The sequence below is a fragment of the Pipra filicauda genome, unplaced genomic scaffold, assembly GCF_003945595.2.
Source record: "Pipra filicauda isolate LSUMZ 115617 unplaced genomic scaffold, ASM394559v2 scaffold56_size3634133_pilon, whole genome shotgun sequence".
Lineage (NCBI taxonomy): Eukaryota > Metazoa > Chordata > Aves > Passeriformes > Pipridae > Pipra > Pipra filicauda.
In genome coordinates, this window is record NW_024104720.1 from 34,862 (window position 1) to 62,194 (window position 27,333).

Genomic DNA, 27,333 nt, shown 5'->3' on the forward strand with positions numbered 1-27,333 from the left:
GGCTAAACAACCCCAGCTCCTTCAACCGCTCCTCATAGGGCCTGTGCTCCAGTCCCTTCACCAGCCTCGTCACCAGCAAATCTTCATTCAGACGCTCTTAATCTTTCCAGAAAATTGAATTCCAAAATTAGTGTCTTTTCAGGACATGTTTTACAATTTGTAAGATGACTCTGGATGTGAATTGGCAAAACTTGAACTCTGATCAATCAAAGCATCTAATTGGAAGTTTTTTTCAAACCTTTTCATGCGTTGTTATGGTGCTGCAAAGCATATTTGCCTCTGCCTTAGTTATTTAGCTGTTTTTTTCTTTTTAGTGTTTAGTTTTATCTATGAAAAATGATCCCCAAAGCCTGCAAATAAGTGGAAATAATACATTTAAATGCAAATACAGAACCCACTGATTTAGCTCTTTTTGTTTTCTTTTAAAAAGTGATTCAAGGTTACTACATTTTTGTAAGCTTGCGATTGTTTGTTTTTTAGGGGTTTCTACCTTGGTGAAGGTATATTGCACAGGTGTTCACTTGAGGGCTGCTTTTAGGATGTCTGAAGATGAAGAAAAGGTTAAACTCCGTCGAATTGAACCTGCAATTCAGAAATTCATTAAAGTGGCAATTCCAACAGATTTGGAAAGGTTAAGAAAACACCAAATAAATATTGAGAAGGTTAGTGTTTATTTTTTACTAATGTAGTTCTTTTTACAGTATAGAATCAATCACATTGGAAGATTATACAGAGATTTTTATGAAAAATTGATTATGAAATGCTTTAATACAAATTCGGGTAAAGATGAAACTTCTGTGTTGTCTGGTAATTCAGTGTGCACAAAGATCTTTACATTTGTAGTAAACATCAGGCTACAGAGTGAGAAACACTGCTTTTGTGTTAAAATGTTACTGTGGGGATAGCAGCCTAATATTCTTACTTTACTTTGAAGTCACAGTGGTTTGCTGCCAACTGTTCTGAGTAACTTACTGTTTATATCTATCTTTTTCTCTCTATATTTTCAAACTGAGTTGAGAGAAATAGAGAGACTGAATTATTTAAGTGAACTAAAAAAGCATTGTATCAAAATTGTAGCATGTTTGTATGCTTCTTGTTGACATTAGCTCACACTTGCCAGTGAAACTGAGTATGCTTCTAAGAGGTTAAATACTTGCAAGCACTGTGGCAGTGCCTGTACAGGTTAAATAAACATACCCAGGACAGTTGTCTGGCATGAAATGGCCTATGTCATTAAATGGCCTATGTTATTAAATTCTCATATTCTGCAAAACAGGGTGGCTGCATCCACGCTGCTAATGGGGAATAGCCTCTGCTCTCTGTTTGTAACTCCTTAGCCATTCTCAGGAACTCTTCATGTGAGAGAGTTGTTTGGCATGACCAGGGGCAGTTCTCACAATTTAGCAGCACAGATGATCAGATTCCAGACTTGGAAGTTGATCAGATTCCCAGACTCTGTGTATTAGTATATAGCCTGTGGAAATAGAGAGACTGGTTTGTTGAGGAAGGTGGTAAGAGATTTGCTAAAACAGGTGACAACAATCAAAAAGGTAAGAGAGCGAGTGATTCAGAAACACAGCATAACATCAGCACTGCTATGGAAGTTTTGAAATGACCATACAAGACATATTTGATTAGAAAAGGTTTTACTTACCACCACAGAAAAGTCAGTGACAGTGAGTGTCTGTAGTTCTGCACAGGTTTCTGGAAAATCGTTCACTATGTTAATTTGACTAAGCTTATTCACAATGTATAAAGTCAAGTGCACATGTAAATCTGTATGGTGTAGGACTGCTATCTACATTTTCAACACCCTGGGAAGGAATGAAGAAATTGGAAGAAAATAAGTTAACATGATTTTGATTTCCTGAAAGATATGTTCTGAAGGGGGTGTATAATCTAGTGTTGAAACTGTTCTGCATTTTGCTGCTATCATTTGTTCACAACTTTTACCATAACTTTACTGTAACTTTACCGAGTGGGTAACCTTTTGGATGAAATTTTCCATGCCAGGTTTCTGCCTTGGGACTGGGGAAGGAGAGAAAATAAATCCATATTTGTTTCTGAGAACAGAGGAAATAATGTGTTGTTCAAGTGACAATAATTTCTTTTAATAAGAAATGCTTAATTTAAGTGATAGTGATTGATATCTTAGTGATAATTTCAGAACAGTGACATATGTTGTAACACTTCAGATATTTTTGTGGGGTGGTCTTTTTCCAGATCATATATTTTGTTGTGCCTCTAAAAATCTGGTTTTTGGCCAGGAGTTATGATTCTGGAAAAAAAAGGTGCTTTGCAGGTATTCAGTAGATATTGTTTGAACCTCACCAGCTGAAGATTGCTATAGATTTACCCCACAATAAGGCATGTTCCTGTGCTTAGAAATTAGCAGAACTCATTCTTGGAGCTGCTAATTTGATCGTTCCTGAATCTGAGAATGCAAAGAGGGAGATGATTTTAGTGTGTTTCCACTGTCTCATTCTCTTACTTTCCCTTACTTTTGTGTGAGAGGAAATTATTCCTGGTTCATGTAAATAAAGGATAAAGAATTGGGTGGAGGGAGCTTGTGAAGTACCTCACATGGGAGGTGAATGTGCAGAAATGGTGTCTGAGAGAAAAACTGGGATAGAGAAAGACCTGGGCTGCTAGGACTAAGGATGGCAGATAATCATTTGACTCTTCTGTTAGGGGTGTAATAAGGATACAATAAGGATATGAACTGCAATAATCACAAATGGAGAAGTGCTTTAGTATAATATTTGCTTGAAGCAATAACTGCTGTGTGAGATGACCTATATTTCAGTCACAGTGTGTTGTTTACACTTTGTTATTCTGTATTTGTATAATCTGTTACATTACCTAAATACCAGCTGATTTAGCTTTTTTCTTTTTTTGCCTTGGAATCAGCCAGTTTGCAACAGCTTCGTTTTTTAGTGTCCAGGAGTAGCTCTGGGGGGAGCAAGGAGCCTTGACTGTGTACACGACCTGTACACATAAGTGGCCACAGAGGGCAACTAGTGAAGAATGATAGGGAATTGGACAGGATTCAGAGGTGCAATAATAGCTTTTCCTTGAAAGCTCTTTCATTCAAATAGAGATACTCGTGATAGCTAGGTTGTTTCCTTCTTTCTCTAACCAGAAAGTGCATGACTGCTCAGGAAACAAACATATTTGCCATAATGCACAAGAGGGATTCCTTGGTTGCAGAGAGGTAGTTCTTGGTCTGCAGTTGGTTTATGTTAAAATTACATTAAAAATTGTATCTTCAAGGCAGCACTTCTGTTAACACCAACAGCATCAATGAGTGTGGAGCAGCGAAGCTTGGCATTCTTCAGAGTCTTGAGGAAGTCATCCAGAAATGAGGAGATGCAGTTAATAAATACCTGTAAAAGGGTGGCATGAAAGCTACAGCCTTGCCTGAGAGGAGCAAATGGGTGGTCCCTGGAAAAAGGTAGTCTGTTGATGGGAAAGGGGAGTTGACCTGCCATTACAGAGTGGGAAATGACTAGCAGGGCACATTAGCAGTACACAAATGGTTTTCCTGCACTTTGAAGGTAAAGGTAAGCTTTTGATGTGTGTAAGGTCATAGCAGGGGAGACACGATGTAGGGGATAGGCATAACTGTTGTGCTGCTTGATTTTTTTTTTTTTTGGAAGATTATTACTTTGTAAAGCTGAGGAGATTCTTTGCTAAGTGTTGTCATTATGTGTAAAACCTCCCTCATCTGGGATATATAAACACCTTATCAAGAATCTTCAAAAGACATTGGGTGCTGCAATGAGAAACAGAGACACAATCGGTTATTACCTTGTGTGGTAGACAATTATGCTCTATCTAGCCAGACAGTGTTACCATGCTGTCAGGGAAGGGATGAAATACATTCCACTTAATTCAGCCATGAGTTGGTCAGCTGAAGTCTTTATTGGCTTAGCAATTCATTTGCATCAAGCACTCCTGTTTTGGAGATAGAAGGGGAGATTGTTGCAAGAATAGTTTTCTGTGTGTAGGAGAAAATACAGAAAACATTTTAGCACTTGGGATAAAATGAGTCTTTAGGTCAGTTCTGATCTAACACCTTGCTCAAAGCATTGTCACAGAAACTCCTGCTTAGCCAGGGTTTTATTATAGGCAATACTCTGCAATGTTCCTGTAATGGCATTCAGGGACCCCACTGAGTTACTGAGATGTTTTTTGAGTAGCTGAATTTTATACTTTGAACGTAAAAATCTGGCATAATCTAAAAGTATCTAGTTTGGACATTTCATGAGATTTTTAGGGTGTTCATGGTATCAGTGTGAATGATCTGTTCAGTCAACATAATAAAATTTGCATATCAGAAAAATCCTTTAATTGTAAACATAGTTCTTAAAATGTTAATGGCACTTCCTCTAGAACAACACTTTTATGAAGCAAGAAGTGGTAGCAATGTTTAGTACAGATTTGTGTTTCTGATTTCAGAATGCTGTTAAAAATTTCTGCATGCCTAGACAGTATAAATCCTGGCAGATTTTATTTTTGAATGAATAATTCATAGAATTATTAGAAACAAACAATGAATAAAACCTTTAAATAAACAATTGGTAACTATTCCAGAAGTTAGATAACAATACTGAAGATTACGGAACCTCTCTATATTAAAAAAAAAATAAGACAAATATATAGATGAGATGTAATACATCTGAGTATAAAAACAGTCCCTTAATGCCAGTTTCTTTAAGAAGTTCACACTCATTGTAATGTTCTTAAAATCTGAAAATTTCTCTTTTGATTTTTTTTTTTTAATATTTTTCTGGCTGTAAGAAGTATAAATATTACGAAGTTTATTGATAGATTTATGAGAAAGTGAAAAGAAAAATATGGCAAAATGTATCCTGAAAACTGTCACTAGATACTTTCAGGTTAGCAGAATATTAGCAATAGTTTGGTTGAAATGCTTGGTGACAATTTGCATTTTATATCTTTTACATGCATTTTAGCCATAATGAAAGTGTTACAGTACTTTTGTGAGTTGTCATCATCAGCAGCTTAAATGGTTTTCTTTAAAATACTTTTTGTAAAATTAACTTTCAGCCATGTAAACCAACATCCCTAGGGGTAAAAGGATAATTTTATAGAATCTGATCCTGTTTATTTTACAGGCTACTTTTAAGCAAAAATCACTAATTATGTCAAATTGCTTAGAGCAGCAACATTATTTACTTATGATGAAGCCAATATCTCTAACCTCATTTCATGAATATTGATTTAAACCTTAGGTTCCAGAGATAGTCCAAACAATTAATCTACTAAATCACTGTTTGAAGAAACTATAAAATCAATATATAATGAAATTTGACCTTGAGTACACCTTTTCAGAGGAAGTGGCTACCATAAATCCATCATCATTACTTGTCAACTATTTGAGAGTCCAACTTTCCATATGACAGTTTCTGAAGACTTAAAACCTACATCCTTAAGAAATCAGTTCTCTGTACATTTACCTTCCATGTTTTCCCCATGAAAATTCTTGTTTTCTAAAGTACATTCCATAGATTGGATGGCCTTTCCCTCCAAGAGGGAATAAAATGCATTTGTATCCAAAAGTTACATGAAAAAGTTAGATGAAAGCAATTGTCACAATAGTACAGGAAGGTGGAGATTTTGTTTGGCATACTACCCTAGACTTTGTTGGTGATATGCAACAATCTTAAAAAAAAAAAAAGAAAGTGCTATAAGACACTGTTTTCTCTGTCACTTTTGGTTTTAATTTCATTTCCTGTCACTGTGCCAAAGCTAAAGGATGTTGTGTGAAACACTTTTTACCTTTGGCTGGGGACCATTGTTGTGGTGGCAAGATACGTAAAGGCAACACAAAATGACAAATTAAGATATCTGAGTCTTACTACAATCTTTATATGAGTGTATACATTTGTGTAAGACATTTATTGAAGAGCTTTTAGCAGGAAATATTATGAGGAGCTTTTGAGTTGTCTCCATGTCCACTGGATACTTTCAAGGAGAAATGGAAGGGATCTAAAGGATAAGCATGAAGGTTTCTTTGTAAAGAGAGCTCTCAAGAGGGAATGGGACAAAGAGGAAAAGAGATCGAGTGTTTAGGAGTAGCCTAATGTTTTATATTTCTGATGTCAAATACAAACTATTGGAGTATAGCATAATTATGATTAAATATCACAGAACCACAGAGTGATTTGGGTTGGAAGGGAACTTGAAAGGTCATCTAGTCTAACCTCCTGCTGCGGACAAGCACACCTTCCATTACATACGGTTGCTCAAAGCCCCATCCAGCCTGGCCTTGAACATTTCCAGGGATGGGGCATCCACAACTTTTCTGGACAGCCTGTTCCAGTGCCTCACCACTCTCATTATAGAGAAATTTTTTATGTGCAATCCAAACCTCTACACATTTAAAAGTGTTGACCCTTATCCGGTCACTACAGGCCTTTGTAAAAAGTCTCTGTCTTTCTTCTAAGCCTTCTTTGTTTATGGAAAGGCTGCAGTAGGATCTCTCTTCTCCAGGCTGAACAATCCCAGCTCTCTCAGCCTGTCTTCACAGGAGAGGTGTTCCAGCTCTTGGACCATTTTTGTGGCCCTACTCTGGACCTGCTGTAATGGGTTAGGATTTCATAGATGTTTTTACTTCATGGACCTCTCTCAGTTTTACATGTGTTTGTTCATGATAGAATCATAGAATGTTAAGGGGTTGGAATGAACCTTAAAGATCATCTAGTCCCAAACCCCCTAGCCATGGGCAGAGACATCTCCCACTAGGCTCAAGGCCTTATCCAACCTGGCTTTGAACACTGCCAGGGTTGGGTCATCCACAACCTCCCTGGGCAACCTGTTCCAGTGTCCCTCACAGTAAAGAATTGCTTCCTAATATCTAGCCTAGATTTCCCCTTTTTCAATTTGTAGCCATTACTCCTTGTCCTGTCACTGTAGTTTCTGATGAAGAGTCCCTCTCTGGCTTCCCGGTAGGCCCCCTTTAGATACTGAAGGCTAATGTGAGGTCTCCATGCAAACTTCTCCAGGCTGAACAGTCCCAACTTTCACGATGAATAACGTCAATACCATCTCTTCTCAAGCTTTACTATCCTTGAGGCCTCCAGAGTGAACATTGTCTGAGAACATGGCCTATTTTGGGTTGGGTAACAAACAGAAGACAACAAGGAGGAATTTTCTGGCCACGTGAATGTCATTGCTCTGGCAGTATTAAGTCATTGGATTCTTTGAGCTCATCACTAGCCTACTAGGAATTTTGAAACAAACAAGTAATACCTCTACATATATAAAGCAGATAAATGTGCTGAGCATTTCTAGTAGAAATTATAAAGACCAGTAAAGGTTTCCTGAGGAATTCTTGTTCTTTTTAACTGGAAAACAGGATTTTTTATTACTAGTTATTTGGACAATGTATTACAGTCAGTTGAAATTCAATGGGTAATTTTTCTCTAAACCCCTTCTGTTACAACCTCAGAAATTCCTGTTTCAGTACTCTTTCAGGGATGACTAAATTGTAAGATATACTGTTGATACCGGGTTTTTTGTCCATTTTATTTTAAAGAACAATGGCAGTAATTTTAGTGGCATAGTAATTTATGCAGAAGTTGCTAGTTTCCTAGAAAAATGACATGAATCTGACTTAGTTGAACACTAAACCTTTTGTCTTCCATAGCACCACAAAATCCTAATGTGAAGGAACTTTTTCTCTGAAAATAAGTAGTAACTTTAGATTTTTCATTGTATTTTAGCAAGCTGAGTGACTTGTGATCCTTATTGCCATGGCCTGTAAAATTATGAAAATAATTATGGAAAGATGTAGACTGTAGATAAAGGTTTTTTATTGGTAACAAAGCATATTAAGAAATTGAGGAATTAAACTTTACCTAAAAATACCTCACAAATCATGGTAAATGTTTTGTCTTGTTATTTAAACAATTAAATAAATATTCTAATGCTGTCTAGTATTGTAAATGCATTCTTTGATAGTTTCAGCACACGTTCCAGGAATCACAGCTTCTACTTCTGTTATTTTACTACTCTTTTTCAGGATAAAGTCTCTATATTATTAATGTCAACTGCCTATAGCAGGGATTGATTTATTTTAATGATGAAAAGGTTTATATGTGATAATATGCAGTTCTTCTGCTAAACTTGCTCTCTGCTAATGGAATAATTATTCTGGTCTCTGTCGTGTGGGAAGTTCTGTATGGATAGTGCAGCATCATGCAGGTGCCAAATCTGCCCTGATGGTTCTTGTAGCTGTGTTTGTAACTATATAGAAATGGTAAGTGTAAATGTAGACAGTAGCATTGTGTAATGAATGCCATTTTCCTTGTGAATAGTACCAGATACCTCGTTGTCCTATATGACCGTTACTGCTTATCCACTATTCCATTCCTTTTTCCTTCTTCTGCCATTTGTTTTACTGCCCACCAAGTGATTTGTGCCCACAGCAATATCAGGATGCAATATCTCTTTGTTGTTAAAAGCTGACACTAACCCCTGGTTATCTGCCACTAAAATGCATTGTACAAAATTTTTCACAAAATTTGTGATAAATTGCTATTTACCTCTCTGATTTTGCAGCAGAATTGTTTATGACTCAGCTTCTTTACTGTCGATTTTTGAAAATTAAAGTGATTATTTACCAAAAGTGCCTTTTTTTTTGGCATAGCAGTTGTTAAAAATAGCAATTATATGGAGTATTTTTCCTCTGTTCTAGTATCAGAGATGCAGGCTCTGGGACAGGTTGCACGAAGAGCACATCAACGCAGGACGAACAGTTCAGGTAAGGATATTAAAATGTCTGTAGTATTAATGGAATTAAATGGAATTAAATTACCTACAGTTACAGTTCCAGTTATCTCAGAGATGGATCTAGAGAGAGAGATGTATTTGACAGGTGGATTTAACAAGTACTAGGTTTTGCTTTACTTCATTTAAAAGGTAGGAATTTCCTAATTGTGTCCTATGAGGCAAACGCAATCAGAAATGTTTCTGCATTCTTGAACAAACAGAAGTTTGGAGTCTCTGGTCTTCTGCAAACAGTCCTCTTACATTATTAAATTAGAAGCCAGGTATTGCAATAAGGGATACTGATAATTTTAAAGCATGATTTTGGACAAACAGAACATCTGGACTACTAGTTTGGTGTGCAGATCTATTGTTAGCTGCATAATGTCATCAAAGGAGGAAATACCAGACACATTTGTCATCATGGGCATCATTTCAGTGACTTCATGCATAGTCACCCATAAGTCAGCACAGCTGTTTCTAGAAATATACATGTCTCGATGAAAATGATGCAGAAGCTCATGCCAAACATCAGCCTTCACACTGCTAAGTAGCACACAGCCAAAGGAGATTATCAATACAGAAAGACACAAAGACCAGCTCTGCAAGGCAGAGTTTGCTGAGGCAGATACAGCAGGTAGTGGTTATAACATGCTGTACTGCCAGTATTTTGGGGACAGACGTGTGTTGGCCAGCAGGAGAGGCATCTTGTGTTGGTTTCATAGATGTTCAGAGAAGGAACGTGTCTTTGCTACTAGAACAAACCTTCTGTGACCTACACTGCAACTAGAAAAGCAGGCTTTGCCAGCACAGGTAGTAGCACAGTCCTAAACTACTGCATTTCACAATTCCAATACTGTAAATTCCTGTGTTTGTTTCAGTGCATTACTGACTCCGGTGGAAAATTAGACCAGACTAAAAATCTAAAAAAAACCCCAAAACAATTCACCTCAGAAAGAACTTCACCCTGGTTAAACAACCAGATAGTAGATAGCAATTTAACCAATTGCTGTCTGGTTAAACAACCAGATAGCAGAGCTGGAGCTACGTGTGTTTTTTGAGGAACAGGAGGTGTTAATAAGCTTTTTTTAAATGTAGATGATAAGAAGTTACACGTGAAATCCACTTGATTTTTCTGTAAATTGCAGGTTTGAATGTTTATTTTGATTTTTCACCAAATATTTTTGAAATTTGAATATAAGTTTATTCTTAATATTCAAAGAGTCTTCCAAAGGTGGATGTTCTGTTAACAGTGACGTTTTAACAGCTGTGGTGTAGGAAGCATGTGTTTGCTTATGTCTGATCTGTTTTCACATCTGAGATGTGGGAAAGGCTTCTCTTGGAACTTTTAGTTATCAGTATCATTTGTTTAGCAAGACAAAATCTATCAATAATTAGAGAAAAAATAACGGTGTTGAAGATGATATTTTTAGATATGTTAATAAGAAAACTGCTTGTCTCTAGAAACATTTATATTTGTCTTGAATTCAAAGTTTGCCATTTTCACTTTCAGCCAGAATAAATTTTCTTATATTTTATTTAATGCTTATTGCCTTTAGATCTAGATACAAGTTATACATTAAAGTAGTTCACATTCTGATACCCAGAGAACAGAGTAAGAATCTGGGTCCATGCAAGAAGAGTAGACTAGCTCTTTGTTTTAATTAAATATTTAGGAGTTTGGAGTACTTGATAATAAATTATATGACATGTAGAATGTGTTTGCTGTAAGCTGTTTAAATGTTTACCAATGGACTTGTGATCTGTTTGTTTGCAAAGAAATCAGATTAATTATTGTGATACCAAATGTTCTCTGCAGCACACACTTTACTCTCAGAATTAGATGTTGTAAAAATACATTAGGAATCCCTAAGTCAATATTGACCCAAGGCATCCGCCACAGGTTTTAGACAAATATATGCACAGCCATTCTACATTTAATCCATGTGCACATAATTAGCCATTTTTCTGAATTTTCAGTTTACCCAGAATAATTACTTCTGTTGTACTTTTGATGATGGTCAAAATTACAATAGAAGTATAGATGAGGCATAAATCTATACCTCTTCTTTCTGGTGGCTGGATGCCACATTAAGAACTTCAATAAAAGAAAGTGAAGAAAACAGAGAAATCTATGCATAGGGCACGATGACACCCTTTCAAAAATACTGAGGAAATAGTTCTTGTGTATCATATATTAATTTTCACAAATGTATATATTCATGTATATTTTCATTTTTAGGGACAGTCCGTGGACTTTGTAAAATGTTGGGGTGTGAATCAATATGTAGTTTTGCTAGGCTTTGCCCACGTACGTGCTGGCTGTAGCATCCAATTAACTAATTATTGCAAGGTTTAAGTAGTTTCAATGAAATGGTGGTATTTTATTGCAAAACGTAAGGACTGCCTTGATCATTTTCATAGTGAGAGGAAGGAAAATGCTGCAGTTATTAGAGAGGATGTAGAACACTGAACAAAAAAAAAAAAGAAGAAAAATACTGTGGATGAACAGTCTGGTTTTAGCCTATAGCCATGCCACAAAAGGAGATTCAGATCTGCAAAACATACCTAGGCAGACGTAGTCTTTCCACTGTGTTGCTCTGACCCAGAAAGCTGCTTGAAAATGTTAATCTATTTCTTTTTTTGTTTTTCGCTTTTATGACTTTTATTTCAACTGAAAATGGTTTACAAGTGAAAGATGGCTTCCTGTCAGCTCTCTTTTGCATGAATCTTCAAAGCTCAGTTTTATGTCTCAGGTCTTCTGTACCATCTTTAAAATGATGCAGTCTTCAAATTATAGGTACCCTTCTGGCATACTACGTAGAGACGCTGGGAGGGCATGAGAAGCAGTGTAAAAAAGTTTATTTCTGCAGGAGATGGTTTATGGTGTCAGTGAGGGATCATGTAAGATTAGCTCCCTGTTGCAGCCTGTGGCCATCTGCAGGGTCAATATATTCTTAAATTCCTTTGACCTTATTCTTAAGTTCCTTTGACCTAGGCCAAGAATTTTATAAGACCTGAGGGACACAGAGTAGAAGTGAACTGATTGTGTGGTAGTGATACAAAACCCCAAATAAAGTAGTGGGATGTATAAATAGGAGAGTAGTGAGTGATCTCTCATACAGTCTCTTTGATCAGGAGTAGAAGGATCCCAGGTAGAACACTCAGGGGTCTGACTTAGTTTGGGCACCACGCTTTTAAGAAGGGTGCAAAGTGATTAGAGAGAGCAATGAATATAGTCAGAAATTGAGAAAACAAGACAAATTACTTATTTTGCCCAAAGAGCACCTGACAGTGTTGTGCTGTGTGTTTGCAAACACAGAAAAGATGGTTGCAAACAGGACAGGACTTGTCTTCCCCTGTTTTGAACAGGGAGGATTAGAAATACCTGGTTTAAACTGAGGCAAGAGGGATTTCTGTTAGATGTGAGGAAAATGCTATGGCAAGTAAGATAATGAATTCTTGCAGTATAGTATTGAGGAGGTTGTAGCTCTTCATAAAGAAGTCCTTTTAAGACCAGATTAGAAAAACAACTAACAGAAATAATATAGGGACAGCAGATCATGGGCTGAAAGGATGACTTCACAAGGTTTTCTCCAGTTTTATTTTCCTATAGCTTTTTTGAGAAAACTATTTGAAACAAAGATTGTTGTTTGGCTTTGGAAGTTAATAGTCCAAAATTGCAAGTATTATAAAAAAAAATCTGTGTCTTTTGGGTTGAATTTGGCAAGTTCGAAACTCAGGAGTTCACGTACATGGAAAGAGAATTTTTGTATTACCTTCCTTGCTAAGTAAGCTTCGCTTTAAAAGTGGAAACATTTGGGACAAGAGTGATATACTTTATGCTCTACCCAAAACTTAAACTCTGTCCCATTAAAATTATTATGAAAAGAAGTCATAGTCATTTGCATATCTGTAACATTTTTAATGTTACACCTTGGTGAGCTCCTAGGATGTGTGTCTTCTCAGTGGGGCTGAGCTTTCTTGCTGAGCTGAATCCATTTGGCTTCTGTTTAGTTGACAATAAATGGGACAAGAGTCCTCTCTCCAAAACCACAAAGGAAGAGCTACTAAAATTAAATTTCACCAAATAGATGAATATCATAATCTGATTTGTCCACCTTCTTTCTCACAAGTATTTCTCTTTGATCAGCAAGTAGTAAAGAACAGTGGAAGGGAGGATCTGATTTAGCCATTCCTTAGGGTGAGAGTTCATATCACTTGAAGCTTCTGATCAGGATTTGTGAAAAGTCCCACCAGCAAGTTGGTGGTGTGTTGGTCACTGCACAGTACTTGTGTGTTGGCTGTAGTGGTAATTTGCCCTGGCTGCAGCTGCAGAGGCACAGGTCCCCTGCAGAGCTACGTTTTGACTTGATTCCAACTGTGAAATTTTCCTTTTTCTTTAAAAGAAGCTGGTGTGGCAGCATTATTAGCTCATCCAAAACTCACTCTTGTCACTGCTTCACAAGTATTTGTTTGACGTCTTTTTTTTTTTTTTTTTTTTGGTCTCCATTATGACTAAATACAGAATAATAAAAATGAGTTTGTTTCCTGAAGCAAAACAGCAGGATCAACCTCAGTCCCCTGCATATAGTTCTCACAAAATACATAATTAAGTATTGTGTCTAGATAGTCCCATTTTGTTTCTTGAATGAAATTCCAAGGTTAAAGTATTTTGGCACATGGTGCACTATGACAGTGATGATATTCTCTTTTTTTCATACTTAGGGGCAGACCATGGGGGGAAGATAACAGGAAGAGTAAGGTAGATTAAGATGAGAAATGTAGGAGGAAGGTTACTGGCTACCATGTTTCTAATTTAACTCACTATCTTGCAAAGTTATTTTTTTGTGTCTCCCTTTTTTTAATTGTCAATCAGTGTTTTTACCTGAGGTTAGTCTTAAATAATGCAGCCTAATTTGGCTAGTAGTACTTTTAATTTAAGCATACCATATAATGCAATATAATTTTAGTAATTTAACACAATTTTTATGAATCAATAGTTCTTTCTTTGGATGTCCAGTATCACCTGTGCAATGTTACTTCAACATGTTGTTGAATTAATTTCCTTCTCGAACTATATTTTTTACATTTTTTTCATAAATGTTAAAACCAATTAATTCTACCGTGTGTATAAATACTGTGTGTATAAATAAAATGAATTCCATCTAGTTCCGCTTTTTCAGGTGAGCAATATTGCCTTTCTAAGGCATTACCTGTACCTGATTTGTATTACAGAAGAAAATCTTTCTGTTTCTAACCACTCACTGGTGTTACTCTATTCTCTTGTTCTGTTTTGAGAAGAATATTCAAAACAATTGCTAAATAATGTGATAAAGAATATAGTTTATTGTATCACTTTGTAATGCAATGCAATTAATATTATTTTTAGTACAGTCTTATTTTTTTATAATTAGATAAAACCTCTGTCCTAAAACAATAAGTGGTATAATTTAAACTATAAATTTCTTCTTTTCATTTGTTGGAAGAGAAACTTGTGTGCATTTTTAGATTTTAAAAGACCAGGCAATAAAAAATCCCTCTACTTTTGCTGTAGACAGAAATTTATGTCATGGTAGATGCCTGCACACACTCTCTTCTTCTTACTTATAAATAGTTTATATCTTCTCAAAACTCTTGTAACTAAAGAAATATTTCTATGTTTTATTATATTTGATATTTCAATCAAACAAATATATTTGCCCTTATCTGAAAAAATATAAATATTTTTTAAAAAAGTAATCCTTATTCTTTGTCCCTGAAGTTGTCTTTACAAATGGAAGTGGTAGTTTTGGGGTAGTTGGGGATTGTGAGTGACTGTATTCTGTGATCACCACAGTCACTTATTATTACAAAAAAAAGCAAATTTTGAAAAGCAATCACTTACTTTATTTGGATGTTATTGCAACTTGTTGCAACTTGTATAAGTATTTTGGCAAAGACCTAAATTGATCACAGAAACAAAAATAACTTCAGCAATTACACAGTGAATTAATTAGTTAAATTATTTAATTGAAACTCAAAATAAAACAAACTGACTTAGAGAATGGATAAAGTACAAAGTGTGACAGCCAGAAAAATTAAACACAGATGGGGATGGCTTTAAAAATATTTCTCCCTTGTTTTGTGGTTGGCTGATAGTATGGATAAATTAGTTCATTAGATAACAGGTACCATCTCTTCCTTGATCTTTTGGTTCTTTTCCTGGGGTGAATGGCTTGCTTTCCCTTATGGAAAACAGGCTGTGTCCAAAAAGACTCAGCAGGTAGCTTGCAGCAATGCCTCACTGCACTGTTGAGGGATGGTTGTATTGGGAGCTGCAACTCTCATTTATTTTTTTTTTATAGATGGAGAACTGAGTGAACTCACAAGCGGAAGCAAATACTAAAAATACACAGACTTAATGAGCTGGTTATAGTGCAGTGGCACCTCCAAATAAGAAGTGCTTGAAAGCACAGATGCCTTCCTTCAAGAGTCACGAATAACAGCCTGGGAGAGCCAGGGTGGGTGCAAGGGGAGGATTCACTGTGTTATCTTAGGTGTGGGCTTTTGCAGCAACTGGAGGCATCTTTGACAGGCGAACCAGCTGCAGTCAGGAAACACAATGCAGTCTGGAAAAGAAGATGGATGTAGAGGAGAGAGAGAGAGAGATGACACAAGGATTGCTTGAAATCTGAGAGTTTTTAGGGATTTTTGGTCTCACTTTGTTAAAGTGTAGAAATGGCACTTCTGAAGATTATTTAAATATCCTGAAGATGATAGTTACTTCCTAAGCACTGAAGATGTCTGGTACACAAAATATTCTGTTGGCTACAGAATAACTCTTAATACTGTTTGCAGCAACTCCGTGCCAATATAAGAGAGATGGAGAAACTCTGTTTGCGAGTCCGACAGGAAGACATCCCAGCTCTGCAGAGAATGATAAATCCTGTTAAAGAGGAAGCTTCATTTGCCATTAAAGACTTCCTGCAGCTGCATTCTGAATCTGCAGAAGAACTTAGAAGGCAACTTGAAGGACAGGAGGATGCCTCTTTAACCAGATCTGCAACTGTAGGAGGAGGTAGTAGAATTTAATTTGTGTTTATTGTATCTCTATCATTGTATCCAGTACAGAATTTTGCTGACCAGATGTAAATGAAGTAAACAAATGAGATTTCAGTTGAATAATAGCTGTTAATCAAGAAGTAGAGTTCTTTCCATAAATCACACTTTTGTCATGACCTGTGACTGATTTTTGATAAGTGGAAAATGCTACAGTATCTTAACAAATTAAATAGTTGTGGCCTTCCATGAGAAAGATACTGTAGCCTTGGATCTTGAAATAGAGGACTGTTCATAGGAAGCAGAATACTTACATTCATATTTCATGGTAGCTTGACTTCTTTTTTCCCCTGGTGCAAATAATTTCATCATGTGCAAGTAATCATTTAGGCCATTTTCGTTGAATTAGTGCTTGAAGAAACATCACGAAGAAAATGATTTTTAAGTGACAGGCAGTACAATACATCACTGCTGAAATATATGAAAAAGAGGAGCAAGTCTCTAGGTAAGGAGAACCTCTCTTCCTGTAGCATTTTAACTTGGTAACTAAAAAGAAAGAAGAGTATAAATCCATTCAAATAAAAGATTTTGAAAACACACTATAACATGCTACAAGTCAGATATGTTTGCTGTTCTTCCCACCTTCCTGTATGAAATGTCTTTCTTTCCTTGTTCTAGCACTCTATCTTCAGGAGAAGCCTTTATTTTGCTCTGGTACTGGCCAGTGTTCTCTCCTAATGATCTGTGAGAAAGTTGGTTAGATCAGGATTAAATCCTTCCACATACCAGTAATTAATTTAATTGTTCTCGTAGCAATACTGTTCAGAATTGTTTGAACATTGCATGTGTCTTAAAATCGAAAGAGCATTCTCAGTCAATGGCATTGTAGGAGAAACTGCCATCAGATTTGATTTTGTGACCCTTCGTGTTGCTGCATACAGAACTGTAAGAACTCTTTCAAGCGTGATTAACAAGCTAGCAAGTCTCATGGTTGAGCAGGGAGAAAAGAGGATTTGAAGACTGGGCTTGATTTCAGGAATGTCATGTGCAGTAGTATCAAAAAACCTTGGGAACGTCAATATATATCAAATAGAGAATCATAGAATGGTTTGGGTTAGAAGGGCACTTTAAAGATTGTCTAGTTCCAAACCCCCTGCCATGGACAGAGACACCTTCCACCAGAACAAGTTGTTCAGAGTTCCATCCAGTGTGGCCTTGACCATTTCCAGGGATGGGGCATCCACAGCTTATCTGGGCAGCCAGTGCCTCATCACCCTCATTGTAAACATTCTATCTTCTTACAAGGCCATCAAAAAAGACTCTTAGGCTTCTAACATACGAATCTTGACCTCTTCAACACCTTCAGCATGTTGTAGTTGGTTGTTCAGTAGTTTTTCCTAGTGTCTTTGTGGATTTCAAAGTCTGACTATTTGCTGCATTCTGCTGATTCAGATAACTGAATCGCTTCTCTTGCAGCCCTCTTGGACCATCTTATTCAAGTTCTCAAAAATATGCTTGAACTTTCAGAGGCACTTTCTTAAATGTTCTAGAGTGAATTTCAGCAAACTTTCAGGCCCTAAATAGGCCTAGCTCATCTAAATATTTTTAACCTGTTCTCATTATGTTTCAGCCTATCGCTTTTTTTCTTTCCTTTTTAAATTAATTGCATCCAATACCTGATGATATCAACCTGTTTGTGTAAAGACTGGCTGAATCTTTCTTTGGGTCATCTGTAGTTTTCTTTCTTTGCCTGGCAATGCACTTACACTTCATTTTTCTTACTCTAACTTCAAAAGCATTCATAGAAACTTCCTTCGTATCATTTATGTCCCTTGGTAGTTGAAATTTATTTATGTCCTAGTTTTTCTGATATTAACTTTCTGTGCTTATATTATTCCTTGTACTAATACTGTGTGTCAAATTCTTGACATCCAGGGCACTGAAGAGCTCTTGGTGAAGCCATTAACATCTTCTTCTGCATCAGGACAATTCGGTGTCATCCTCAGTGTAGCCTATTTTGTCAGTGTCTCCCAGCAATTCTGCAGTCCTTTATCCTTTAGGAACTTCTTCCACATAGTTTCTCTTAATAATTTTGCTTAATTTGTTGACATCTCTTTTGGGGGGAGCACTTTGTCTTCAGTATTCAGTGATTCCTTTCATGCATATTAGCCATTACTTTCAGTCTATTTGTGATCTCTTCTCTGTTACGATCCGAAGTAAATTTAAGATACCTCTTCTTTTGGTAACTTTCTGCAGTTGTTCTCAGTACATTCTGGTATTTAATTGGAAAGGCCTTGTCCTGGCTTACATTGCTTTTCTAACAGTTACACAGGTGGCAAATGGGAACCAGAGTTTAATTTCAAAGAACAGGACTGCTTTTGAAATCTGAAATACCTTTGAAGTATGGAGGACATTGAGAGTAACAGCACTTCAGAAAGACAAGACATTGATCAGAAAGATTGGGATGGGAACAGAAATGAATATGGAAAAATTCACCCCATTTAAAGTGAAACAGACAGGCAGACAACTAAATACAATTAAACAGATATTTTTTCAAGTTTGCCTGCCTGTGAAAGCAGCTCTGTTGAATTGCTAACACAGACACAATATATTGCCTATTCTTTTGTGCTTAGAGGCTGCAGTCCTGAAAGCAAATCTTGGCTGTTGATCTTAATCAAAGGAGCTTCAGTACACCCATTCTTTGTAGCATGTTGCTTCCCATCTGGTAGAGAAGGAAGGAGTTTACAAATTCAAATCTCCCATTTAGAAGACATGTCAGTGATACGATACAGTCCCTTCCCCCATTCACTACTCTCAGCTGAGGGCCAATAGAAATGGAATTTAATTGCATATTAAACAAATATTAACAAAAGGTGACACTCCACTCTTAAAATTACTAAAATCTTCTAAGCAACATATTGAATCTTCCAGAGCATTAGATTTTTATCTCAAGTGTAATGAGGTGCAAAGCCATTCTGTGAAATCTGCAAAGGTGTTTTGTATTATTGCATTTCTGTGGAGATGCTGTAAGTGAACTTGTGGAGCCACTTCCATTCTCAGTTCTATTAATATTGGTTAGATTTGATAAAAAGTGAACTAGTGAATATAAATTTCTTACTCATACTTTCAGTCCAAATGTGACCACCTCTTACCCTTCTTGTTCTTTACCTTAGTTTTCTGAAGTGAGTTAAGAATTTTCTTGAGGATTTTTTTCCCACTAATTTTAGTTATTAGAAAATGATAACATGTAAACCTACTTACAGTTTTAATTTCTCTTGAATGAGTGTAATGCAAAACTTTGGTATCATTTATACACTTCCAAGAATGTGCTTTTCTACAATAGGTCAGCATAGATTGTTAGGGACAGACCAGAGCAGTCTTGTGAGGAGGCAGTTTTGTTTAGTGAGCTTTTTATTTTACTTTTGAATTATGAATATTTTAATTTCAACCAACTAAGCATGCATGTGGCTGATTACGGAAGAGTACACTTTTCTTGGGAGAAGAAACTTGATTTTGAAGTAGGATTGTGGAGGATTGAAATGGAATAAAATACTCAAAACCAATGATAAATGTCAGAGTATGTAACAGAACTGTTTTCTCAAAAATGCACACGTTTGGATACATGATTAATTATACTGAAAAGGGGGAAACAGTATTTTAGAACTGAGTATAAAACATTAATTAATCTGAGGTTATAAATCAAAAATATGTTCTGGAAGAACAGGTGATGATTGTAGAATGTGAAGTGCCTTCCATGTCTGGATTCTTGAAGGAAAAGGAGTAGAAATAATTAGAAAGAAAACCAAGCCCAAATTAAAACCCCAAACTGCTTATTACGTGGTTGTTACTCTGCTTACTTAGTAATTATCAACTGAATGTCAACTTCATTGATGTTAGACTTTATTGATCTGAGAGGAAGATTAGGTTCCTAATGTGTTTTGAGATAAAAATGTTGAGAAATGGACAAATGTTATGAAAATGTATAATTTTTATTTTATCTTCGAATAATTCATGAATAAGCATGCACTGTTACTGACTTTTTAATGAATATATTTTTTGTTTTCCGTTGTCCATATCTGTTGTTGTAACAGTTCTGTAATATTATTATCATACCTTGGCACATTCATTGATTCTATAGATTTTAATACAATATTTACATTTTAATATTGTGACACATCTAACCAGCCTTCCCCATAATAAGCTTTCTCTTGAGACCACCTTTCCAAGGAAGGAAACACGTGTCCTACTAAAGTAGCGATCTCCCTTCAGAAATTGAAGTTGTCTGAATTAACACGATCTTTGCACTGTGTTTACATACGTTCTCCAGTCTGCCTTTCAGACTCTCAAGCTCTCTTCCTTAATCCTTGCTACAAAAAGCCACACTTGTTTGTTATTGTTCTTTATTACCACTTAATTACTTGTCCACAATTATACACACGTCTGTTACATCTGTAATGGCTCAAGAGTGGAGGAGGTACGTGTGTGTCTGTTCATTGCGTCTGCTCTCCCCTGTGCCCCCTCACTGTCTTTCATTCCCCATTTTTTCCACTGTACTTTGTCCTAATGTCTTCTGCATTCAGTCCGTATGATTTAGAAAGTAAGAATTACCTGAGAATATCTCCTGTACAGCTCTGAGCTGAAAATGTTTCTCATCCTCACAGTTCCATTACCCAACAAGATCAGGCACTGAATGCTGGGCACCGTGTTACTTGGTTTTCACTGCTTTTACTTTGGAAGTCTTTTCCTCCAGATTCTTTTAGTCCCAAATGGCTGAAAATCAAACCAGTGGCATGATAATCTATTGTAAAGTGAATAACTGTCTGCTCAGTTTTGGAAGTGCAGTGCTTTTATGTGTCATGTAAACGAAAAGTTTTTGTCCCAGGCTCAGTTTTCTTAGCCTGGTCGATACAAAATTAATTAAATGATCTTGAATTCAGGAGTATAATTTAATATCATTCTCAGAACTGGTTGTGAAAGTGTGCTAATGGAAATGAATCTATTTCTTTGTCAATAACATCCTTTTAAGAAACTGTCTAGTGCTGTAAGACTTCCCCCTATATGATCATTTTCAGGGCTGTTGCTTGGCTTGAATTAGGTAAAGTATCAGCTTACTCTTGAGAAACTTTAAGAGTGAGAAGGTTTGCACATCACCTGCATTCTGATTCAGTGCATTTATGTAAACATCCTGTTTCTGATTCAGAAACTTTATATAACATGGAAGTGAAGGACGGCTCCCAAAGTTTAATCCAGATCTACTCCCGCCTTCCGGAAATACCTCAAGAAGAAAATGCAGCCGAATCCTGGGAAAGTTTAGAAGGGGTATGTTGGAACTCCCTTACTGCACATTGGTCCTCTTGTTTTTAGCAACTATTACAAAATAACATTTGCTTTTCATTTGTAGGACTTGATTGAGCTCAGCCAGTTGGTGACTGATTTTTCTCTCTTAGTCAGCGTAAGTATTAATTCTGTGTTCTATCCTATGCAGTCTTGTGCAAAAAGAGGGTGAATGGGTAACTCCTAGGTGGGGACAAAAAAAAGACGAGCAATACTTCTGCCCCTGGACTGCTCAGACTGAGCTAGTATCACTTTATCAAAGTGACAGAACAGCAAAATAATATTAAGAAAATAATAACATTTATTCAGTCCAATATTCAAGACTACAAAATCCTGATCACTGTTAGGAACTTCAAGATGCCAGTAGAGGCAGAGCAGTTTCCCCACAGTGAGCTGAGATGCCTGCACAAAGGTGCTGTCTTTGCTACTTGGGACCTATGGTAAATACAACTATAGTTTCCAAGATGGGACATTAGACACTTTCCAAAGTAGTAAGTGATGCATGTAACATTTACAAGAAGAATGTCCAAAAGCATTAGTTTAACTACTTTGCTGCTCTGTCTGGTTAGAAAACTAACAGCTCTTCCTTCCCTACATCAGTGACTCATTGCTACAGGTGTCTTTGTGGCTCTCCTGTGGATTCAGGCTCTGCCAAGGTAACTTTCTGAGGAGGCAGTAGTCTGCTGCTTCAGCACTAGCGCTGGTAGTTGCTCCTAAGTTTTGTGACCAGAACAACTACAATGTCCTAGGCAGTGCACGTGGCCACAAGCTGAACCTCAGTAGAAGCTCTAGTGTTGTCTGCAGATTTCTACCCATTAATTTGTACAATTTCTAACTGTAATGGTGGCAACAGCTTTCGCTGCACAGGGTGGGTGTTTCTCAGGTACTTTTTCTCACTTAATCAGGAGTACTACAAAAATCCCTCACCTTTATCGTGCTCTTTCTCTGCTCTCACAATACTGCTAAAATGTCTTCATCATCCACACTCAGTTCCCAATGTTTAGTTCTTCCTGTGCCACAGGGAATTTAAATGCACAATTCTCATCTCCTAGGAGAGTTCTTTAATCTCCTTGCTGTTGGGTTAATAGGAATAAATAAGCTAGCTTTTATCCTTTCTGCTGAGTATGTGCTGCATCACCTATACAAAAAAACCAACTAAGAACCATTAGGCTGGAGTGGGACTGCAAAAATTTTCAATCAGTGTCCTAAAGGTTAAAGCAACAGGTCCTGCTCCCAGGACTTCCTGGATTTTACACGTAACTGTCATTAGATATAATACCAAGTATCTAAAGTGTGTGGACTGCATAGTAAATGAAGATACGAGAGCTGGTGGACTCAGCAGTTTCTGAATTAGAAAGAGGCAAAACAGAATGCCTTTTATTTTAAGCTGAAGATCAGCCATCTCATTATTTTGTGACATAAAACAGGCTGGGTACTGCTGAGATTAAAATAAGAACAAACAAACCCACAGATCCCTTTATCTTCTGCTCCAGTGTTCCCTGAGAGACACTGCAGGGCAATCTGCATTTGGAGAAAGGATGGAGTGGTTTTGTAAAATCAAACAGTAAATACAGAGCAACATCAAGTATATTTTCAGTACTGTCACTATTTGTAAAATTAAGTCAGTTTTATAATGTCATAATTAAACACTTCTGCTTAGATTTCGTGATGCAGCTTTGTATGTTGGAGTTGGTACTGATCTTATAAATGCTCTTTATAGAATATTTTTTTTAGCATGAAACTCAGCAGGAAACAAAAAGGCTAGTTTGGATTATTCTTCCCTTCGGAATGCAAATTTATCTATTTACAGAAAAGATTTAGAAATCATATGTTTTGGGTTGTTTTCTCTAAGTGCAGCAAGACATTGTCTAATACCCCCACCATATTATTACTTAATAGTTTACATTTTTGTAAAGTAAGTGTGTAGTTTCAGCAGAGGTTATCGGATGCTAATCGTGAAGCACCATTAAGGCTGCTGGGTGCAGTGTGCAGCAGATGAAAGCGGCTGTGGGGTCCTGATTACAGGCATTAAAATGGTGTGTATTGGCTCACTGCTGCTTCCCAGCAGGTTACCTCACTCATAATTCCTTTGCATCTAGTCTCAGCAGGAGAAGATTGACAGGATTGAAGACCATGTCAACAGTGCTGCTGCGAATGTTGAAGAGGGAACCAAAAACTTGGGGAAGGTAGGGATCTGCTCCTGCTGGTGAATCAATGGTACTCTGCCTCCCAGCAACCCTCTGTATTAACCCAATTGATCTGCCGTCTTTAATGCTAAGGGAACCAGCAATTAAGGAAATAAGGAAGAAATGACCCACAGGTAGCAGAGGAAAAAAAAAATTGATCTCTCTTGTAATTTTCTATCATATCCAGGCTACAAGGAAATACAATTATTTAATTTTGGGGGGGCTTTTTTTAGTGCTATTTTGAGGCTACTTTGGTTTACTTGCAAAGACAAGCGCATTCGGTGACTGGCTCGCAAGAATCACATAAACATAAAACAAGAGGTTGGCAACAACATGTAATTTCCGTACCATTCCATGTAGATGTCAGTTGCTAAATAAGCCCCAAGCCTTGAGTCAGACCTTACGAAAAGTCTGAGCATTTTCACAGTTTCTTGTTTGATTTAATGATGGTGACTAGGTAATACCCAGTGTACATAATCAGCCAGAACCATGTGAAAGGACCTGGTTCACAATTGCATACACAAGACAGCTCAATTTTTAATTGTTTTAGTACATTCTGTCATACATGTGGCATAGGCGAGCATCTTTTTTTAAATACTAATTTGTAAAGTTTATTTATCACTGAGCATTCAAGTTATTGCCAAGAGCAGTGAGGGGAAAAATGCACATCGCCACAGGCAAGTATTCTAACTATATTTTTTTTTCCTTTACAGGCTGCAAAATACAAGCTGGCAGCTCTGCCTGTGGCAGGTGCAGTCATTGGTGGAGTAGTGGGGGGTCCCATTGGTCTCCTTGCAGGCTTCAAAGTGGCAGGAATTGCAGCTGCACTTGGCGGTGGGATTTTGGGCTTCACAGGTGGAAAATTGATACAAAGAAAAAAACAAAAAATGATTGAGCAGGTCTCTTCCAGCTGTCCAGAGCTTTCTCACCAAAGTGCCAAAAAATCCAGCTGAAGTATCAATTCATTATGGCCAGGAAGAAGCGTAGTAGCCGTGCTAATGACAGACTTGCAGCCTTATGCTTTAAAAACAAGGCTGAGTTGTGTGAATTTTGATGACATTACTGTTCCTTGGGAGGGCTGAAACAGTCATGTCAGAATTTCTCTTTTCAGACATGGTGACATCAGTCCTTTGAAAATTATATGGATAACTTTTAATTATAAAATTCTTAAGTGAGCTATATGCACAGCTGCAATGATGGGTGACTGGTGCTTCATGCCAAATTTGCACAAACCGTCTTGCAGACAGTATAAAGAGAGATACTTGGAAAACCCTAGTGCTTTCCCATGAATGCCATGAGAAGCTGGAGCTTTTATGGTAGTGCTCCAAAAGAAAGGAAATAAATGCCATCAGTCTTTCATGGTTATTTTAAATTTACTTTCACTTATCTGGATTCCCAAACTCTTCCTGTGTACATCCCTAGGATATGACCGACTGTGTGTGTTTAGTAATGCACAGGGAAGTGGCAGCTGTCATAAGAGAAGGTGAAAATCTTGGGTGAGCAATGTGGAAAAAAGTCATGTATATCATGTATCACATATATCACATCTGCCTCCATCAGCCATATCAGATCAGCATCAGAACCAGCTTTTCCTCTTCTTCAGGTACCTTTTTTTTTTAAATTTGTGAACTCCTCACCTTCCTCAAAGTGTAGTTATGAATTAAACAGTCTAAGCAGCAACCCTGCAGGACTGCTACTGGAGGATAATAATTTTCCATAGTTGTTCAGCTCCTTGGCTTGTCCTGAGAACACCATACAGGGTGAAGAGCCAAGCTCTGGCATTCTGAACTTAAAGCCTCACCTTGCTTAAGCAGCAAGATGTTGCCCTTGCTTCTCGTCTCCTGGCACCAACAGCACTCTGGTGGGAGAGCTGAACAGCTTCCCTGGAAGGCAGTGCTGCAGCCAGGCCTACTCCCTCAATAGTCTGTTATTCCCTCAAGGGTGACCTTAGGCACCAGGTCAGCGGCCGGTGAGGCAGCGAGGCCCCTTGCACGGTGGCAGTGCCGGCTGCATCCCCAGAGGATGGGACTGTCGAAAACATCAACACGATACTGTTTACCACGTAAACCACGGGTGTTTGGGGCAGCTGCATACCTCTTGCATACGGTGCCAAAACAGCTGTTTCCACCCTCACTGTAGAGTAACTGCTGAGCCTTTTCAAGATTTTGGGACATGCTGTGGAGCCTGTTATGGGGTGAGATGCTGCTTCTGCTGGCTTTTTATAGTGGATACTTATCTTACCACCCTTAAGAAGCCTGTTGCTGCTGAAGCTTCCATTGTTAAATACAGAAGTGTTAACGTGTTTTTATTGTCACCTACTTGTACTATTGTCACATAATCTACTGTTTGCCACTTTCAGGACAGTTCCCAGACTAATGCTGCTACTGTTTACGGGGAACAGAAATTGAGGTTTGGAAGCCATTTTTTAAAGTTCTTAGATTGGTCAATTCATCCTGAGCTCTGCTTGAGTTCAGTTTTATTTAGGTGCACACTGAAGTCAGTGTTTAGATAAGGCTCCCTAGCAGGGAACACTGTCCAAGGAAGCATCCTATAGAAACAGCTCCTTGTCGATAACCACTACTTTGGTATCATCACTGGAAATCACTGTCTGCTAATGACAGATGATGGGTTTTTGTGCCTAGAGACATTGTAAGCAACTGTTAGTTACAGCACAAATAACTTCTGAGCAGTTCTTCCTTATTGCTTTTAAAATACTGAAATTGCTATAAGCCAGAACATTACATCTGTTTTAAGTAGGTCTGAGGCCCAGGGAAGCAATGTGTGCAAGAACAGTTTTCACCAGTATTTGCAGACATTGTCAAAACTGCATTTGCTAAAGCCACGGTAAAAATCAGCTGGAGTGCAAAACATGACCCAAGTAATTCAGCTCATTTGCTCCTGACCGGCAAAAAGCACTTTTCTTTAAATGCATCTACTTTGGCTGTAAACAGAGTTAGTGAGCGTGTAACAACTTCATAGGCTGTTCATTCCTTCGATATTTATTTTCTACATTTAAAGGAATACATTAAGAAAAAAAAAGTGTTTTTAATCAAAAACTGTGGTTGATTCTTTGTATGATTTTAAACTGCTGTATCTGCTTTCCTATCATATGCTGTGAAACCTCCTGCATTTAAATGACAGCAGCCACATCAGCGATCTTGCGGACTCCATCCTCTCCCCCCACGCTGGATTAATGCCAGGACAATCTAAATTCCTAAGACTGAATTCCTACCCCAGCTTATACAAATTCAGCCTGATATGCACTCAGTTTATGAAATGTCTAGCAGGAGAACTATTCTTCCCCCTTGCGTTTTTAAGGAAGCAATTTCAAAGCATTGTGTACACACTAGATGTGGGAGTCTATTATTTAGGCTACGATTTTTTAAAATAGGTGTTATTTACATAAGTGAAGAAACATCAGCATCTGAGTAACCAAACTAGCATTTAAATTGCTAGGCATGTTAACCAGAAAAATTTTAAGATATAAATAACTCTTTCAGACCAAATAAAAGTTTTTTGCTATGAGACTGGCTGTAACATTTACTGAGAACGTTGGGGCTTATTTCCTTTCAGCGTGTAAAAGATGAATCCCTCCCAAATTTTATATTATTAAAACAATTGCACTACCAAGATTTAAGAATCCTGTATTGAGTTACCAAACACATGCTTCAGCTATTGAAATATTTACATTGACTGAAATTAATACAAGTTCCCAAAGTGCCACCTGCATCTAGTAACTCGTACACACATGCTAGCTTAGAAATGGACTTGGCAAGTTCAATTAAAAAGAATTTGGAATACTTTTATTCCATATAGGGATAATACTAATATTTTTGACAACTTCCCATGTAAGCCTTGAGAAGTGTTAAAGGGAGTGGTAAGCTGAGCAACAAATGGTTAAAATACAGATGCAGATGATCAGAGTCAAACAGCTCAATCTGAAACACAACTCGGATTTTGTGCAGCGACTGCTCTC

The 27,333-nt window shown here is 37.3% G+C and overlaps 1 protein-coding gene across 4 annotated transcripts in view; it reads left to right on the forward strand.

The window, feature by feature from the left end:
- Positions 1-26,989, forward strand: part of STX17 (syntaxin 17) — a 33,813-nt gene extending 6,824 nt beyond the window's left edge. For all 4 annotated transcript variants that reach the window (XM_027739378.2, XM_027739377.2, XM_039387505.1 and 1 more), the window contains exons 2-8: positions 481-662; positions 8,726-8,791; positions 15,637-15,856; positions 21,038-21,156; positions 21,239-21,289; positions 23,271-23,357; positions 24,071-26,989. In XM_027739378.2, the coding sequence (XP_027595179.1) occupies positions 540-662; positions 8,726-8,791; positions 15,637-15,856; positions 21,038-21,156; positions 21,239-21,289; positions 23,271-23,357; positions 24,071-24,310 (906 nt within the window). In that variant the 5' untranslated portion in view covers positions 481-539 and the 3' untranslated portion in view covers positions 24,311-26,989. The remainder of the gene's footprint in view (positions 1-480; positions 663-8,725; positions 8,792-15,636; positions 15,857-21,037; positions 21,157-21,238; positions 21,290-23,270; positions 23,358-24,070) is intronic.
- The last annotated feature ends 344 nt before the right edge of the window (positions 26,990-27,333 follow it).